This window comes from Triticum dicoccoides, chromosome 5B, assembly GCF_002162155.2.
Source record: "Triticum dicoccoides isolate Atlit2015 ecotype Zavitan chromosome 5B, WEW_v2.0, whole genome shotgun sequence".
Classification (NCBI taxonomy): Eukaryota; Viridiplantae; Streptophyta; class Magnoliopsida; order Poales; family Poaceae; genus Triticum; species Triticum dicoccoides.
Window position 1 is genome coordinate 493,442,371 of NC_041389.1, and position 20,125 is coordinate 493,462,495.

At 43.5% G+C, this 20,125-nt stretch overlaps 1 protein-coding gene across 1 annotated transcript in view; it reads left to right on the top strand.

Annotated features, from left to right (window-relative positions):
* The first annotated feature begins 2,933 nt into the window (after nucleotides 1–2,933).
* The window catches only part of LOC119309849, a 57,583-nt gene continuing 40,391 nt past the window's right edge, over nucleotides 2,934–20,125 (top strand). The window contains exon 1 of the mRNA XM_037585752.1: nucleotides 2,934–3,153. Coding sequence (XP_037441649.1) covers nucleotides 2,934–3,153 — 220 coding nt within the window. The remainder of the gene's footprint in view (nucleotides 3,154–20,125) is intronic.

A 20,125-nucleotide genomic window follows, 5' to 3' on the forward strand; every position in this document is an offset into this window, starting at 1 on the left:
GACAGATATTTTAAAGATGGCCCCTTATGCAAAATATATGAAAGACATCATCACTAATAAGAGAAAAATACCGTAAGTTCAAATCTCCACCATGCTTGCTAATTATTCTTTTAAGGATGGAGTACCTAAATAACTTGGAGGCCCAGGAATACCAACTATACCTTGCTCCATCAAAAGAAATTATGTCAAAACTGCTTTGTGTGATTTGGGAGCTGGTGTTTGTGTTATGCCTTTCTCCTTATATAAAAGACTTGATTTGAATAAACTCACACCTACTGAAATATCTTTGCAAATCGATGACAAGTCAACTGCCATACCTATCGGTATTTGTGAGGATGTGCCCGTTGATGTCTACTACACAACTTGTTCTTGTCGACTCATGTTGGGCCTCCAAGCGCAGAGTTTTGTAGGACAGTAGGAAATTTCCCTCAAGTGGATGAACTAAGGTTTATCAATCTGTGGGAGGCGTAGGATGAAGATGGTCTCTCTCAAACAACCATGCAACCAAATAACAAAAAGTCTCTTGTGTCCCCAACATACCAAATACAATGGTAATTTGTATAGGTGCACTAGTTCGGCGAAGAGATGGTGATACAAGTGTAGTAATGATAGTAGATATTGATTTTTTTAATAGGAACAATAGAAAATAGGAAGGTAGCAATTGATAAAATGGAGCACAAGCGGTATTGCAATGCTTGAAAATGAGGCCTAGGGTCCGTACTTTTGCTAGTGCAATCTCTCAACAATACTAATCTAATTGAACCATATAACCATCCCTCAACGTGTGATGGAGAATCACTCCAAAGTTCTTATCTAGCAGAGAACATAAAAAAATTGTTTGTAGGGTACAAAACCACCTTAAAGTTATTCTTTCCGTTCGATCTATTCAAGAGTTCGTACTAAAATAACACAAAGTTATTCTTTCCGCTCGATCTATCCAAGAGTGCGTACTAATATAACACCATATGATACGCATCAACTAACTCTAATGTCACCTAGATACTCCAATGTCACCAGAAGTATCCATGAGTTAATTATACGATACACATCAAACTATTTCAGATTCATAATACTCGATCCAACACAAACAACCTCCAAGAGTGCCCCAAAATTTCTACCAGAGAAACAAGGACAAAACCGTGCATCAACCCCTATGCATAGATTACCCCAATGTCACATCATGAATCCACGAGTTGAGTGCCAAAACATATATCAAGTGAATCAATATAATACCCTATTGTCACCACAGGTAATCATATGCAATACATATATCAAGTGCTCTCAAATCCATAAAAATACTCAATCCGATAAAACAAAATCTCAAAGGAAAAGTCAATTCATCACAACAAGATAGAGAGGGAGAAACACCATATGATGCGACTATATTAGCAAAGCCCGTGATACATCAAGATCGTGCCATCAAGAACACGAGAGAGAGAGAGAGAGATTATACACATAGCTACTGGTATAAACCCTCAGCCCCGAGGGTGGACTACTCCCTCCTCATCATGGTGGCCGCCGGAATGATGAAGATGGACACCGGTGATGATTTCCCCCTCCGGCACGGTGCCGGAACGGGATCTAGATTGGTTTTTCGTGTCTACAAAGGCTTGCAATGGCGGAACTTCTGTTCTAGGGTTATTTCTGATGGTTTCTCTATTTATAGGATTTTTCAGCGTTTGAATCACATGAAGATGGTTCTTGAGGTGAGCACAACCCACCTGCACACGGGTTGGGCTCGAGGCGTGGCCTGGTGGGTTGTGCCCTCCTCGTGGCTCTTCTGGCCCTCCGATGAAGCTTCTAGTGTCTCTTTTGTTCCAAAAAAACATCAAAAAGTTTCATTGCATTTGGAGAACTTTTATTTCTGCACAACAAAAAACACCACAATAGTTCTGTTGAATACAGCGTCAGTCCGGGTTAGTTCCATCCAAATCATACCAAAACCATATAAAATTGTTGTAAACATGGCATGAATACTTCATAAATTATAGATACATTGGAGACATATCACCCATTGTTGTTGCAAATGTTACTATCTTAACTGACTTTGTTATACTTGAGATTCCCAAGGATGACAACATGTCAATTATCCTTGGTAGACCCATCTTGAATAGTGCAGGGGCTGTTATTGATTGCAATAAAAGCAAGGTCACTTTTGATATCAATAGTAATGAGCATACGGTGCACTTTCCGAAGAAACAATTCTAAGTGAATGGTATTAATGTTATTGAAAAATCTCCGACACTCACTATTGGAAGTTTTCAACTACCTCTACCTACTGCCAAAAATAAATATGGAATGCTTATTGTTTGGGACATGCATACCCCCTTTAGGTAAGTTAGTGTTTTACGAGAGTTCTTCGATTGCATGCTAATCAAAGCTGGTTGTTAATGAGACTTGATCAACCTTATTAATGGATCGTTTTTGAGAGGTATGAAGTTGATGAATTTAGTAAGCACAACCATTTGCCCCAAACTTTTGTTTTCTGTTTTTCTTAGTTAAATAAAATAGAAGGGATTTTTATTTCTGTGCCCCTGGTTCCTTAGCTCTACTCATTCATCCCCACTCTGTTAACTTTTGCTCACTTTTCCCCACTCCCTTGCCCGAAACCCTCAGAACAGGTTATACCGGACGTTGTCGTCGGGTCAATGCCTTTGACCATTAGCTGATGAGTGGGGCCGCATATACGTGGGTGCATGCGAGACCGTGGTCGTGGGGTAGCACATGTCCATGGACATGCCCGAAACATCCCATCATATAAAGAGGGTAACCACCTCCATCGCCCCTACCATTTACCCCCAAATCCCCTCCCTGCCGCATCGTCTTACTCTCCCCCACCGGCGTCGTCTCGCTCTCCTCCACTGCCTCCACCGCACCATCTCGCTCTCCCCCACCCCATCCTCTTCCTCACCTTCATCGCCTCCACCTGTAAGATGGCCGACGCTCATGGCGACACCGGCGCAGCAGCTGGAAATGTGGTGGAGCTACAGGGTCCAGGCGCAGCGACCGTGGATGTCGGCGGCGTCCATGGCGGTGCGGGGAAACTCGCAACCGCTGCGGATGTGGCGGGCTCTGCCTCATCACTGCAGAAGGTGAAGGCGTCGAGCGGCGCAGTCAATCCTGATGCCCTCGTTGCGCCGCCTGGAGGAGCAGGTATTTGCACTTGCTTAGCTTGCTCACTAGTTGCATTGGTTAGATTGTGATTCATATGGTAGTTCAGATGGTTAGAGTATTTGGTTTGACGGATGGGTGGGGGTTTTCTGTAGGGTATGGGTTGGGGGGACGGGGGGTTTTGTACTAGGGTTTGTTGGATAAATTCGTTGCAAAAATGCTATGTTGTGAACTATGATTTTAGGTGCTGCAACGATTGGGGTTTTTAGATTTGGATAAATTCGTTGCAAAAATGCTAGATGTTGTGAACATATTGGATTTTTTAATGCTATGATGCTTATTAGATTTGTTTTCAGTGCTCACAGATTGGCGTTTTTAATGCTAGATGTTTTTTAATGCTACTTAGATTGGGGTTTTGAATGCCATATGCCCAAATGGAATCCATTGATTAAGAAGTTATAATTTTGATTCAATGTGTGTAAATTTGTCATATTGGGGTTTTTGATTCATTAGTATATAAATTTTTAGCTCTGTTCTTCAATGTGTGTGCATGACCAATGATCAATGTGTTATTTGAATGTCATAATGGGGTTTCTGATCAACGTGTGTACAAATCTAATACATTGATATACTAGTGATGGATGTGGTTTTTGAATGCATAGAGCTAAGGGGCACAGAAATAAAAAACTCCACTTCTAAAACATTTCTGATATTGGGAGTATATTAGCCCTATGATCAATGTGTCATGTGTGCATATCTAAATTTTCAATTGGCTATTAGTGATGGATGTAATTGTATATTCAGGAGGAGGATGGTTGGGGGGGGGGGGGAAGAGGAAGCTGGCCGACTATGACCCATACGATGGGGAGTTTAGTGACGATTCTGAATATGAGGTAAGCATATCCCTTGTTCATTTAGTTCCTTTGACATGGTGTATATGAATCTAATGCAATTCATTCATGTGTGCAGTATGATTCTAGAGATGTGGCGATTCGCGGGGAGGACTACATTATCAAGGGGAAGCATGCCGCCCTCGCGAAGGCCCTGACTCCGACGTGATGTGATCGATGATGTGATGCTGTGTTAGTTTTAGTTTGGTTTGTTGAACTATTGGGTTACCTTTGGTTTTTTGAACTGAATGTCATTGGTTATGGTCTGTTGAACTGAATTTGGTTATGCTAGTAATCTGGTTATGCTATCTATATTTGTCTGTCCTTAAATTTGCATGTGGTATATTTGTCTGTCCTGAATCTATGGTTAGTTATGTTTAGATGTTGTGAACTATGATCTTAGGTGCTGCAATGATCACACATGTTGTGTAGGAAATCAAATGCATGCTCCAAATGAGATCATGTAAACCTTGGCAAACCTGGACAGTACAAATTCAAGAAAATGCAAAAACAAGTAAAACCTTGGCAAACTATCTATGTTTCTGTAGGAGATCATGTGTGCAAAATTTGAAGTGATTTAGAGGAGGTCAAATAAATTTGAATTTGAGAAAATGTGCTCCAAATGAGCACCCAAGCTAGGGTGAACAACCCATTTGTAATCAAGTTTTTTTTGAACCTACTCTAAATGAGCCAAATGTTTTTTATTAAGACATATTCACTTTCCATAGTGTAGATTCGAAGTCTCACTATTTTTTGAATTAATCTTCATATTTTTACATTTTCTTTTGAAAACATATGCTTTAATTAAAAAACTATTAAAAACACGTTTTGAAATATGAAAATGGAAAACTAACTTCATATCCTTCTTATTCGCTTTAAAATAAAGCTTTAGTGATTTCTTGTTTTTTAAAATTTTTCAAAAACAGAAGGTAACACCACCTCCTCTCCTTGAACTCTATGAAATCATGTACATGATAGCTCATATGTTTGAAGGTTTTCTCATGAAAATGACCATAGACCAAGTTTATGATTTTTGGTTGGTAACATGTCACATAAGACAACATTGTGCGCAGGTTTTATATTTTTGATCTTTTTACAATTAATGTTGCTCATTTGACCTTGATCATGCCAGCTAGGGTTTTTTCATGAAAATGACCATAGACCAAGTTTAGTATTTTTCCTCGGTAGTTTGTCTTATAAAATGACGAACGATGAAGGTTTCATATTTTTTTGATTTTTTAAATTAGTTATGCTCAGTCAAAGCCATCGAAACCCCGTTGACCAGCTCAAACCCCTCTAAACCCCACGGGGTTTCGCCTAACCCTAGCTCCCAACGTCAGTCATCCGATCATACCCTCGCACCAAGTGACAACCCTTAGATCTAGCCTTCTAGAAGGAACTAGGTGGGCTGGTTGTGTGCAGGCTCCGCGCCGTTGGATCACAAGGACGGCTCCACATCATTGGATCGTGGGGAGATCCGCGAGAGGCGATCCTATTGGTTGTGCTCGGCTGATCGCCCACCACTAACTCCGTGAAAAAAACATTGTTATTGGGCCCAAAAGGAAACCAAGCTCTGGTTGGGCCGTCGAATTGTGTCGTTTTTTTGCATCATTTGCTCTGTTTTTTGTGAACATGCTGGCTCTGTATTTTTGCATCGTTTACTCTGTTTTTTGTGAACGTGCTGGCTCTGTATTTTTGCATCGTTTGAAATCAATTGACATTGCGTAGCAAATGACCAATTTTTAAGGGCCAAATTTATTTTTATCATGCAAAATGGCCACAAACTGTTCAAAAATTGTCTGTTTTTGTTCATATAATATATATGACCATGGAATCCCACGCGTGCAATTAGCTTATTTTTCTTCTGCCTCTGCCAAATGGCCACCCGTGCAATTTATTTTTATCATGCAAAATGGCCACAAACTGTTCACACGGCCAAATAACACGTAGCACTATGGCAGTTTAAGCCAGCCTCTGCCTCTGCCATCCCTCATCCATCTCCCTTCTTGCTCTTCGACCCCTTATTCGTCTTCTGCACATCCCTCAGCCATGCAGTACACCAGACCAACCTATCGCTTCCCACCCACCGTGCCGCAGAGGCTCTACTCTACCGGCGTGTACGTTCATCGCACACTACATGTGTGGGCGATATCAAGGCTGTGGACCACAAGGAACTTCACCGAGTTCTTCCTTGCATCCGGCTACCACCACCTCCCGAGGGGATCTCCAACGATGTTCCGCGTCGAGGAGGTCATCCAAAACCTGGTGGTGGTTGCTCTCCTTGCCCACTTCACCAACACATGCGATGCCTTCTACCTCCTCGGCCGGGTGTTTTGGTGTGGCTCGGAGTTCATCGCTTTCACCACCCACAACAGGTTCACGGAGTACAACAACATCTTCCCCACCGCGATGCGCATGCATATTCTTCTGTACCCCATCGACAACGCCCCGGAGGAGCAGTGAAAAGGGCGCCCGGAGGAGGAGCGAGGTGGAGAAGGCGGCGGCTAGGGTTCTAAACCCTCTATCTTTTTAGTCTATGTTATGTTAAGTTGTAATTGAACTATGTTGGAGTTGCTATGGGCTTGTTGGCCCTTTTCTTAATTTCTATTATTAAGTTTTCTATCTATTCTATTATTAAGTTCTTCCTAGTTTGAGATATGTGATCGTGCTATGGGCTTGTTGGCCCTATACTGGGACTACATATTTGTTGATTATTTTCTTAGAGAGCTCGGCTTGTTAGTAGGGTTCCCTTGTTTGTAACCACCTAGTGCATGCAAGAAAGCTTTGTTAGTAGGGATGAATGAGTACAACTAAGAAAGGGAGTGGCTCCTTTTTTACACAAGCCACAAATATGTAGCCACCTAGCTAGAAGAGAGGAACCAGCGGCAGTGACCGTCGCTGCATCCGTGGCGGCTGGCATGCAAGAAAGCTGCTCGGTCAGTCCATCATGGCAGATGCATCGGCGCAAGCAGGCTCGGTTGGCGCATGCAGGCTCGATCGGCGCATCATGGGATCGTGGCATCGGCGCATGCAGGCTCGATCGACGCATGCAGGCAGGCTTTGTTGGGTGCATCCATAGCAGGCTTCTGTCCTGGCGGCGCGCGCAGACGTTTAATGCAAGGGACGGCCCAACGAAACCACGACCCAATGGTCGAACAATGACACCAACCAACGCGGCCCCACTTGTCAGGTTGAACGGACGACACAGTCCAGTGTGGCCCGACTAGTCAGAGTTAACGGTCAAGCCTTTGACCCGACGGCAACGTCCGTTGTGCCCAGTTATGAGGGTTTCTGGCAAGGGAGTGGGGAAAATTGAGCAAAAGTTAAGAGTGTGGGAATGAATGAGTAGAGCTAAGGAACCAGGGGCACAGATGTAAAAAACCCAAAATAAAATGCCATGTTTTATCGGTTCTCTGAATTTCCCGTGCAATAAAAAATGACCCAAAAATAAAAGTTCTCAGAATGCCCTGAAAATTTAATATGATTTTTTCTGAATATTTGATACAAATAACATGAGAGGGTGGTGCACCAGGTGGGCAAAACCCACCTGGGCGCACCAACAGCCCCAGGCGCGCCCTGGTGGGTTGTGGTTCCCACGTGGCCCCCCTCACTTATCTCTTTAGCCCATGTCATTGATACGTCTCCAACGTATCTATAATTTATGAAGCATTCATGCTATTATATTATCTGTTTTGAATGTTTATGGGCTTTATTATACACTTTTATATTATTTTTGGGACTAATCTATTAACCGGAGGCCCAGCCCATATTGCTGTTTTATTGCCTATTTCAGTGTTTCGAAGAAAAGGAATATCAAACGGAGTCCAAACGGAATGAAACCTTCGGAAAAGCTATTTTTCGAACAGAAGCAATCCCGGGAACTTGGAGTGCAAGTCAGGGAAGCGTCGAGGAGGCCACAAGATAGGGGGCGTGCCCTCCACCCTCGTGGGCCCCTCGAGGCTCCCCCGACCGACTTCTTTCACTTATATATTACCATATACCCTAAAAACATTGAAGCGAACAATAGATCGGGAGTTCCGCCGCCGCAAGCCTCTGTAGCCACCAAAAACCTCTCGGGACCCCGTTCCGGCACCCTACCAGAGGGGGGATCCCTCACCGGTGGCCATCTTCATCATCCCGGCGCTCTCCATGACAAGGAGAGAGTAGTTCACCCTCGAGGTTGAGGGTATGTACCAGTAGGTATGTGTTTGATCTCTCTCTCTCTCGTGTTCTCTCTATGGCACGATCTTGATGTATCGCGAGCTTTGCTATTATAGTTGGATCTTATGATGTTTCTCCCCCTCTACTCTCTTGTGATGAATTGAGTTTTCCCTTTGAAGTTATCTTATCGGATTGAGTCTTTAAGGATTTGAGAACACTTGATGTATGTCTTGCCGTGCTTATCTATGGTGACAACGGGATATCACGTGATCCACTTGATGTATGTTTTGGTGATCAACTTACGGGTTCCGCCCATGAACCTTTGCATAGGGGTTGGCAAACGTTTTCGCCTTGACTCTCCGGTATAAACTATGGGGCACCCTTTGAAGTACTTTGTGTTGGTTGAATAGATGAATCTGAGATTGTGTGATGCATATCATATAATCATGCCCACGGATACTTGAGGTGACAATCGAGTATCTAGGTGACATTAGAGTTTTGGTTGATTTGTGTCTTAAGGTGTTATTCTAGTATGAACTCTATGATAGATTGAACGGAAAGAATAGCTTCATGTTATTTTACTACGGACTCTTGAATAGATAGAACAGAAAGGATAACTTTGAGGTGGTTCCGTACCCTACCATAATCTCTTCGTTTGTTCTCCGCTATTAGTGGCTTTGGATTGACTCTTTGTTGCATGTTGAGGGATAGTTATATGATCCAACTATGTTATTATTGTTGAGAGAACTTGCACTAGTGAAAGTATGAACCCTATGCCTTGTTTCCTACCATTGCAATACCATTTACGCTCACTTTTATCGCTTGCTACCTTACTGTTTTTATAATTTCAGATTACAAATACCCATATCTACTATCTATATTGCACTTGTATCACCATCTCTCCGCTGAACTAGTGCACCTATACAATTTACCATTGTATTGGGTGTGTTGGGGACACAAGAGACTCCTTGTTATTTGGTTGCAGGGTTGTTTGAGAGAGACCATCTTCATCCCATGCCTCCCATGGATTGATAAACCTTAGGTCATCCACTTGAGGGAAATTTGCTACTGTCCTACAAACCTCTGCACTTGGAGGCCCAACATAGTCTATAAGAAGAAGGTTGTGTAGTAGACATCAGTCATCTCGTACCTCCAGAAAAAAAACCACCATAGCTCTCTCTCTCTCTCTCATGTTCTTGCTCTCAAACCCGCGGATTTCGATCTCTTTGCTCTAAGCTCCATTTTCGAAACTGTTTTAGTGGTTCATATTTTGAATAATTAGCTATTCTCGGTGCTGCTGTAGATGAGCTTGTATGTTGAATTCTTAGTGTTCTAAGTAGTTTGAATGCTTAATATGGCCTGTATGCACCCCTATGAGTAGTTGCTATCAATCTTGTGAAGGTTTGTTAACAAAAATTTTGTGACCCAAAAATTTCATAAATTTGTACGCGAATAAAATGTACCGTTTTGGAAGGAGTTCTTCGACGAGGAGGTCCTCGGAGGCATTGTCTAGTGGTGGCTCGGTACGCCGGTCTTATGTTGAACCAAGTGCAAGTTCAATATGGGATGCCGCTATCAAGTCATGCTTATGGTCGTGCGGCGATTTCATGGTGAGTGCAGGTATTAAAGAAGAATTTGAGCAATATGTTCACAACTCCGAGCTCGGTCCCTAGATTTAAGATAAGTGCATCTAGCATCTCAGCCTCACAGAAATGTTTACTAAAGCATTTAAATGTCATCCTCGTAAGTTCAGAGTTTCGTTTAAACTTTATGACCGTCCATTTACCATGCCTCTAGAAGTGTTTTGTGGTATTTGTAAAATTCCATTTTGGGGTTCGCTGGATGAGACACCAAGATCTGAGTATGAGTCATTTTTGATTAGCCTTTGCTACGATGAGGATAGAGGAGTGACACAGGGTAGAATAAAAAGTATTCATTTCCCATCAATTCAATACTTTATGCTCTTTAATGGCAAATGCATCATGGGCAAGCAACATTGTAGTACACTATGTGCTCCTGACTTGAGCCTCATACACACCGCTCTCACCGGTATTAAACGTTATAACCTTGGAGCGATTGTTGCACGCCGATTGCAACACAACACTGGTAGTGGTTATTTTTATGGTGGGATTTATGCTTCTTGTTTAGCTAAGGAGGTTGGTGTTACACCTCTGCCATATGACCCCATCCTACCTACTCAGTACTTAGACTTTGATGCCATGAAACGTCATAAGTTCCTTAAGGGCAAAATCACTAATTATGCTTATAACTTGAGGTTCAATAAAGAAACCATTGTGGATATTGCTTTCCTGCGCTTGCCCTTTTTGACTATGACAGAAAGGGAAGATATTAGGGTTAATTATCCTTTTGCCCTCAGTGGTGTCTCTATGCTCAGTTTTGCCCTCAGATGCAAATTGTGCTCAGTTTTGCCCCTAGTCCATGCACAACTACTATGACGAGGCCAAACGGCCATATTTGAGTCCATTCAGTCCGCTAGCGTTAGTGGTTGTGGGTCCGGAGCTTACACGTGGGACCGCGTGGACGTGGGTCCGGAGCTGACATGTAGGCCCGTGCAACTAAATCCCCAAATCATTCGTAGCTCACGCTGCCCATCCGCTTCCCCACCGGCCGGTTGACCTGCGTCGCCGCCGCCACGTGCGCCGCGGCCAGCACCTGCCCCACCACCAGCTGCACGCCTACTCCACCGCTTCTGTCCCGCGCCTATGCTCCACGGCTACCTGCGACGCCCGCCACCTTCCTGCGATGCCACGGGTGGGGCGCCCGCCACCTGCTCGACCCACGGAGTGGCCTCCTTCCGTGCGCCCGGCCGGAGCGCTCAAAGGTGGGGGGCTGCTGGAGCTATTTGAACTAGGAGGAAGAACCCTAGGGTGAAATGGAGAGCAGCGGCGACCCCGGAGAATTTGGCGAGGTAGGCATCGGTCCGGAGATCCGCCGCGTCCACGACTGGGATCCCGAGGGGTAAGTCCCGCCTCCTGTTTAGATTGAGCTTAGTTGTGCATTTGAACACTCGATTCGAGTAGGTTTGCCCAATTAGTGTGCTGATTGCGTCTCTGTTTTTCGCCGGTTAGGATGGAGTTGCGGTTTGCTTTCTTGATGCACATTAGAAGGGACCGGTACACGTTCAATGCAAAGGATCAGAAGAAATACCAAGGAGGTTTTGATTATCGGTTGCCAATGGCTAGTAATTGGAGTTTCAGACAATTTGGGGAGGTAATTTGTAGCCAATATCCTTGGGGTTTGCTTGATGAAGTGGTATACAAATACTATGATGGGGAAAAGAAATGGGTGACAATTAGTAATGATGAAGAGCTAGCTACCATGTTTGTTAGGCATAAAGAGAAAGATAATTGTCATGTGAGGCTGCAAGTTGATGTGCTTGAGCAGGCATTTGGACCTAGGATGATGGGTGCAACATCTCGGGGAGAACCAAGTCGTCGTAATGGCATCTCTAGCCAGAACAGTTCAGTTGGTGCACGGCGACGTGGTGGCTCGACAAGTGTGGGCAACAGCAGTAGGGTCCCCCTTGAAGTGGAGCCTGATGACTACAATTCTGGAATTGATGAAGAGAAGCTATATTCTGATGTTATTCGGAATTTACGACGAGCACCTCGGGCTGATAACCAAGATGAGGCTCACAATGCAGTCCATGTGGATGATGACACGGTGGGTGAGGACGAAGACCTTGCAGCTATTGAATGGGACCCTTTGAACCCTCATATGGAAGAAGTTACAGTTTTTGCATCCATGAATGAGTGTAGAAATGCACTTGTGACATACTGCATCAAGGTAGAACGTACATTCAAAGTTGACAAGAGCGATCAAGTACGTTACAGAGTGCACTGTCCGACTGAGGGTTGTCCATGGAGGCTGCTCGCATCTAAAATGCGAAATAGCACTAATGTTTAGGTCAAAGTGAACCCTTTTAAGCACACATGCCAGGAATCAACCCTTAGGAAGGATACAATCAGTAGAGCCAAGTCAAGATGGGTGGCAGAAGAAGTAAAGAAGTGGGTGAAAGAAAACCAGCAAGTGGGTCCAAAGGAATTGCAGAAGAACATCAAAGATAAATTCAAGATAGATTTACCATACATGAGGTTGTTCAATGGTAAACAACACGCTATGGATTCTATTTATGATAACCGGCAGGAAAGTTTTCAATTGTTGTATTCATTCAAAGGTGAAGTGGAGAGGACAAGCCCAGGTAGTATTGTAGATATTGATCACCACACCGTGGAGTACACATTCAGGGGAGTGACAAAGACCAAGGAATGCTTTAGGAGGGTTTTTTTCTGCTTTGAGGCTTGTCGCCGGGGTTTTTTGGCAGGTTGCAGGCCTTATTTGGCTATTGATGCAACTTTTCTCACAGGAAGGTTTAAAGGACAGTTAGTAGCAGCTTGTGCAGTTGATGCACACAGTTTTGTATTTCCAGTTGCCTACGTTGTGCTGGAGACAGAGTCTGAGGAGAGCTGGACTTGGTTTTTGCATAATCTGCGCCGAGCTATTGCACATCCCAATGGGTTGGTCATTCATACAGATGCCTGCAAAGGTTTAGAAGTGCCCGTGGACAATGTGTTTCCTGGAGTAGAGCATAGGGAATGAATGCGTCACCTTGCTGCAAATTTCATGAAGAAATTCAAAGGAAAGGTGTATACCGACAATTTATGGCCAGCATCTTTGACTTGCAGTGTGAAGAAGCACAACTACCACCTGAGGTAGTTATACATGAATCCCAAAGTGAAAGAATACTTGGAAACACACCACTCCAAGTTATGGGCCAGAAGCCAATTCAGTGAACTGAGCAAAGTTGACTATGTGCACAATAATCTAGCAGAGTCTTTCAACTCAACGATCCGGAAACTAAAGGGTCATTATGTGGTGGATTTGCTGGACAGGATAAGGATAGAATACATGCAGAAAATTCCATTATCATGTAGGAATAGCCGAGACAAAATTCATGGGCCACATTATCATCCATGCCGTGATGAATGAACTGAAGCAGAAAACAACAGGCTTGGAAATGAACATGACTCTTTGCTCGGGTACCACAGCAGAGATATCATATTTGGATAAAGAGAAGAGGGAATGGAGATATCCAATGGATTTAGAAGCTAGAACTTGCAGTTGTAGGCAATGGCAGATAACTGGGTTGCCATGCATTCATGCCTTGTTTTCCATCACTTCTATCCTAGGTCCAGCAGGGAACATTCAGCAGTATGTGCATGATTACTACTCTGTTGCAAGGTTCAAAGCCACATATGCTTATGCCTTGCCTGCTATGGAGGGAAAGCAACAATGGGACATGGTGGATCCTGGATTCAAGCTTTGCGCTCCAGTTCTGAAGAGAGCAGCAGGTAGACCAAGGAAGAGTCGAATCAGACCTTGCAGCGAAGGAGCTGGACTTGGAGCGAGGAAGCGTAAGTGCACAAGATGTGGTGGGTCTGGTCATTTCGGTAAGTACTATGATAACACAGTAGATCCAGCGTTCGGAGAGAGTTTTGATGAAGGCTTTGATGAAAATGTTGGTCAGCAGCCGGTTGCCTCAACAGATGATGAAAATGATGGACAACAGCCAGTTGCATCAGATGAGGATTTTGACGAGGTTCGAAATGATGATGGTCAACAGCCGCATGATTTTGACGATGATCCAAAATATCCTCCAAATAATGATTCAAGTGAGGCTCCAAATGATGATCCAAGTGAGGCTCCAAATAGTGATCATGGTGATCCAAGTGAGGCTCCAAATGGTGATCCAAATGATTATCATGGTGATCCAAGTGAGGCTCCAAATGATGATCCAAGTGAGGCTCCAAATGGTGACCAACCTTCTGTTGTTGTGAGTTCTGCTTGGTATGTAAATCTTGCAAGGGTCAAATACTACTGTACATTTATGGGTCACTTGACATGATCTCATTACCCTTTATGTTTTGCACAGCTCTGTGATAGGTTTGAAGAAGATGCACAAGGTACCGACATCCAAGAGGAGAAGAGAAGAAGCAATGAGCACAAGGTGCACGAGGAGCAAAGTGATGGCAAGAAGCTCAAGGAACAAATAGAAGCCCGAACACTATATATGAATAATTATGAAACATTATGAATAATGTTGTATTTCTGTTGGATGATGTTGGCCCTTTGTTAGAACTATGTTTGACATGATGTTTAAATGTGTTGGATGATGTTTGAATGAGCACATGGTTTTTCCTTTTTTTAATTTTTTTTAATTTTATTTTGCTCATTTGAATTCTGGTCAAACCTAACTTTGACCAAGATTTAAACAAGTCTAAAACATCAAAATGAATAACTAAGCCTGGATCCTTCTTAGTCAATCCAAAATGAAGCTGTGGTGAGGTTTTTGAAATTTTCATAAAAAATGTGCTAAAATGAGGGGTCCAAAGGTAGGGTAAACGACCTCATTTCTAAGCAAGGTTTTTATCGACCTTATCTAAATCAGCCAAATAACTTTCCAAAACATATATTCTATATATACAGACTATGTGCGCTGGGTTTTCCATTTTTTGATTTTTTTTAAATTTGTTTTGCTCATTTGAATTCTGGTCAAACTTAACTTTGACCAAGATTTAAACAAGTGTAAAACATCAAAATGAAAAACTAAGCCTGGATCCTTCTTAGTCACTCTAAAATGAAGTTGTGGTGAGTTTTTTGAAATTTTCATGTTTATTTCCCCAAAACACTTCTCTTCACTTCATACAAGAGAGTTTGAGATACTCGAGATATCATACAATACACATGAACTTATCGTTTAAATGTATGTAAACCTTGTTTATCAACTTAAATCGTTAGTATATGACATAAGAAGACTATGTGCGTAGGTTTTTTATTTTTCTGATTTTTATTTAATTTATTATGCTCATTTGATGTCTGGTCAAACATAGCTTTGACTGCTCCAAACCCCTCCCGAACCCTGCTAACCCTAGCGTTGAACCAGGACCGTTCATCTAACCCTAACGCTGAACAAGAGCCGTCGATCTAACCCTTCTAGAAGGAATCTGTGGGGAGGAGGGGGGTGATCCGCAAGATGCAATGTGATTGGCTGGGAGACTCTTTTTTTTAAAACAAATATCGGGCACACTGGATGGACCGTTGGGTCGTCTCGTTGTCTGGGCCTGAGACCGCAGTAATTAGCCCGTCTTAGCCTTTCCAGGCCTTGCATGCATGCATGGGAGGCGACGACGTGCATAGGCTGCGGCGTGGGTTTGCATGTGCGGGAGGCTACGACGTGCATGCATGCGAGCAAGGCGAGCGAGGCGTGCTAGGTGCGCTAGGCTAGCGAGGCCAGCTAGCTGGTTCAGGGCACCGAGTCAGATGAACTGTCCGGTCAAAGAGCTATGCAGTGATTCAAATGCACGCACGCGCCCCATGCATCGTTTTTGTGCAAAAATTTAAGAGTGCAAAGCGTAACGGATACGCACACGCGCTCGGATACCCACACGCGTTCGGATTCACACACGCACCATTCTCATCCTTTCCATCTTTCTCTCCCACCCACAGGCCTATAAATGGGGTGCCTATCTTCCTCTCCCACCCATAAGCCAGATCCGATCCATTCTCTCCAACTTCAAACACCTAATCGACCGAGCCCTCCCCAAGCAATACCATGCAGTTCAATGGGCCGACCTTCAGCCATCCGCCTGTCGTGCCGGAGCTGCACTACCCACTGGGCATGCTCGTGGAGAGGGAGCTCCGTGTGTGGGCTATTTCAAGGTGGAGGGGTTCCGTCGAACTCACCCGCACCTTCCTCAGAGCTGGCTATGCCCACCTCCCACGAGGCTCGCCGAGGATGTTCACCCTCAATGAGGTTCTTGACCGCGGCGGCATCCTCCTACTGCTCACGGTCACCTTCACCAACCCGTTTGACGCGCGCGAGCTCCTCGGCCAAGTCTTTTGGTGCGGCTGCGAGGCCATCTTCTTCACTGTCTACAACATCTACACCAACTACGAGAACATCTTCCCTACTCCAGCCGGGATGCACTCCCTTCCCTATGACGACGACGAGGAGGTCTGAAGATGAAGATGGCGTTGAAGGGGCGCGCGCGGCCAAAGTGGAAGGAGGAGGTCAAGATGAAGAATGTTTTTTATTTGTTGCTTTTCTATGTCGTATCGTGTCGTGTCATGTTTCGTCATGAGTCCGTGAACTGTCCGTGAACTTATTATCCTTATTGTAATGGTACTTGTGTTGCATCTTATCTAAGTTATTTATTAGGGTTTATTATGTGTGTTAAAAAATGTTCATGCCCAAACATATAATTTCTTCCCTAAACCAAGTCATGAAGCTCGAGAACTTGTGGTTTTCATTAATGAAAATCGGAGGGGGTGAGAAGCCCACCGTTTCATTCAAAAAAAAAGTCATCAACTAACATGCAAATTTATTCCCTTTAAATCCTAAACCAAGTGCCACTCTAACACTAAACCAAGTGCCACTCTAACCAAAATTTCCGTGCAAACATATGTTTTCAACATTCCAACCCTCCAAAAATTCAGTGCAAAACAAAGGAAAACCACTCTCACGCATGTGCAAACATTCACGGTCTCACTATTTTTTTGACAAATTTCACAGTCTCACTATGTATACCTTCCTTCCCTACCCATGTCAAACTCTTGCCATCTCTCCTAGCGGTTACCAGCGCAGCCCTAAACACCACAAACCCACGCGGTCCTGGGTTCGAGTCCCCATCCGCACCAATTTTTTGTGCATTTTCCACCCTTCATTTTTTAGACAAATTAGTTTTTACTCAATGTAATGCCCTTAAAAATGTTCATTTATTTTGGCACTAGGTGTAAACCTCTACCAGAGCTGGGCACATTTTCCATGACATTTTGGTCTTTGATTTAAATCACGGTGTATTCGAATTGGATTACTTAAATTGCTATTAAATATTTAACAGCTCCAAAAAATATCTAACCTTAATTGTTTGGCTCTGGAATAATTCATTAGCTGCATTTCATTGATCAAAAGTTTCTGAATTCCTCATATCTTCTCCTTTTTTCAACATATTTAAATGTTGATCACTTCTTCTTCTTTTTCAACATTTAAACAACTTTGACCAACATTTAAACTAGGTGAATTTCTCATACAATTTCAAGATTACAAATTCCTCCATAATTCATGCCTTTCCATACATTTTCAACATTACAACCAGTGCGATTACCATACCTACAAATGCCCAAAAGTATTTGCAAATGGGTATTGGTAGTGCTTGATCTTCAAGCTTCCTAACCTTCTTATTCAACATCCTAAGCTCAACAGCTAGCTCTCTGTCAGTGCGTGCTTCGCCCTCCATCTCTTCTTCCGGAGCTCGTGCTGCGGCCACTACGGTTCGGGGCAGCATGCGCAACCATTCTTCATGCTCTTCTTGCAGTTCATTTATCAGAGTCTTGGCCAGAGCATCGACCCAAAGAAAGAAGCATGTAACCTGCATGAACACGGAACAGATCAACCCATTGCTCAAAGATCCCGACCACGAAAATGGTGCAATTGCCCCGATTCTTACCCCATTCTCGCTGCACACGTAGAACGGACGATTATAGGTCCTCAGTGTGTGAGAAACCCTCCGATCAACGCTCGCCCGGCACCGCGGACAGACGAAGACAGGCATCTCCACACGCGCCCGGCTCTGCATCCGCAAGGTGGCGCGGGAGCTTGCGGAAGACATGGAGCTCGAAGCCGAACGGGATCTCAACGCCGCCGCGCCCTCCACAGCTAGCTTCCCACCGCCTCGCCCTCCACAACTAGCTTCCCACCGCCATCGTGCTCTCGCTCTCTCGCCATGGTCTAGGTCGTGCTCTCTGTCGCCATGGCCACCGCCGCTGTCGCCCGCTTATATAGCACACCCGCAATGGCTCTATGCTCAACGGATCGCTGCTGGGTCCCGCAAGCCACGCATGCAACGGTCTGAATAAAATTGGCTGCCTCTGCCGCCTGGTCCCACCTGTAAGGGCCAAGTCAAAACGTTGACCTGACGGAGACGCCAAAGTTCACAGAACGAGTCGGTGCGCACGGACTAGGGGCAAAACTGAGCACAATTTGCATCTGAGGGCAAAACTGAGCACAGAGACACCACTGAGGGCAAAAGGATAATTAACCCCAGATATTATGTTCTTGAGAACGAGGCCCGCTTGTACAAGGTGGAGATCGAGGCAGCTAGACGGGTTGAGGAGGTTACACCAAAAGCCTCCATGAGCTATCACTCCGACTACTATGCAGGTCACGGATGGTGATTACCAAGCTAGGCCAAAAGCCTAAGCTTGGGAGAGTACATATTCCCACTGACATTACATTTATGTTCACACATTTCATTCCAATTGTCGGTGTTCACATTTTTCATTGTATTATCCATGCTAGATTTATTTTCTCTCTTTCTTCTTGTGTGTTTTAAAAACTTTGAGAAAACCAAAAAATGTTTCTTGCTTCTTTTTGGGTTTTCTTTCTAGTTTAATTAGTTGTCGTATTAAAAAGAAAACCGAAAAAGATTTGTTCTTCTTTTGCTTCTAGGGAGCTCTCCCGTGTAAATAGTTTTTCTCGTTTTTGTTTTTCTTTCTCTTTAATTTGCTTTCTTCAAGAAAAAATAAAAACTCCAAAAATAGTGTGTTTCTCTAAAATTATTTTCTTATTGAGTCATACCAAGGAGAAGACCACGATGAAAATGTTGATTGGCTCTCATATTCATTTCTATTGATCTAACGAAGAGCCCATATTACCTTGTTTTCTCCTTTTGAATAAAATGTTTGCAGATTCCAGCTTAGTACACGACACTCTTGCACTATTATTATTTATACCATTCAGTCATGCAAGTGAAAGGCAGTAATGACGATATTTGATGAACTGGCTATGGCAGAGAGAAACGGGCATGAACTCAACTTGTTCTATTTTTGTAAATATGTTTAACCTGATGTCCATGATTCAACATATTATGATAAAACATGTTTGCAATGACAATTAGAGATTATAGTTTCTCATGCCATGCTTAAGTAGCTAGGAGTGGATAATAATTTATCTTGGATGTCAACATGCATTAAAATGATTGTGATGTAGTATGATGATATGGTATTCTCTTCTGAATGCTTCAATTGGCTTGATTGGCACATGTAGATGAATCAAAACCAACATAGCCTCTACGATATTTATGTTCATGATGTCCATATCCTCCTCAGACTAGTTTCCTATGTTAATTATGCATAATGCATGTTCATGGCCGTTTTTGCTCTCTAGCTGGCCGCTTCTCAGCCTATTTGCTAGCCTTCACCTGTACTAAGTGGGAATACTGCTTGTGCATCAAATCCTAAAACCCAAGTTATTCCAGATGAGTCCACCATATCTACCTATATGCGGTATTACCCTGTCGTTCTAAGTAAATTTGCATGTGCCACCTCTAAAAACTTCAAATAAATATCTGTTTTTGTGTGCCTGGATTGTTCATAGAATGACAGGGGGTTGTCAGTATCTTCTATGCTAAGTGGGTTATTCTCATGATGAGTGTTTATTCACTCGTCCTAGCACGACAGGGGCGGTAATAGGGATTCCCAATCCCAAAATCAAAAATTGCAAATGATTAAACAAAAATCCCCAGGACTGATGTTGGTATGGACGGTACCCATGGATTCAGCTAGCCGTAGAGTATGTTTGTTGGTGGAGGGGGAGTAAACCTTTACTTTTATCGCTTGGGAACTGCCACTAATGTGTTTAGCATGGAAAATATTGATAACTTTTGGTCATGATGTAACAGGAACGGTACATTTCTCAAAATTTCATTCATCTCTGTTTTAAAAACTTTGAGCTCTGGCACCACTGCAAATCCCTGCTTCCCTCTGTGAAGGGAGTATCTATTTAATTTGTGTTGAGTCATCACCTTCTCAAATAAGCGCCAGATCTAAGAGCACTATTGTCATCCTCATGCATTGTGTATAGTTAATGTTGGGTGCATCATGAC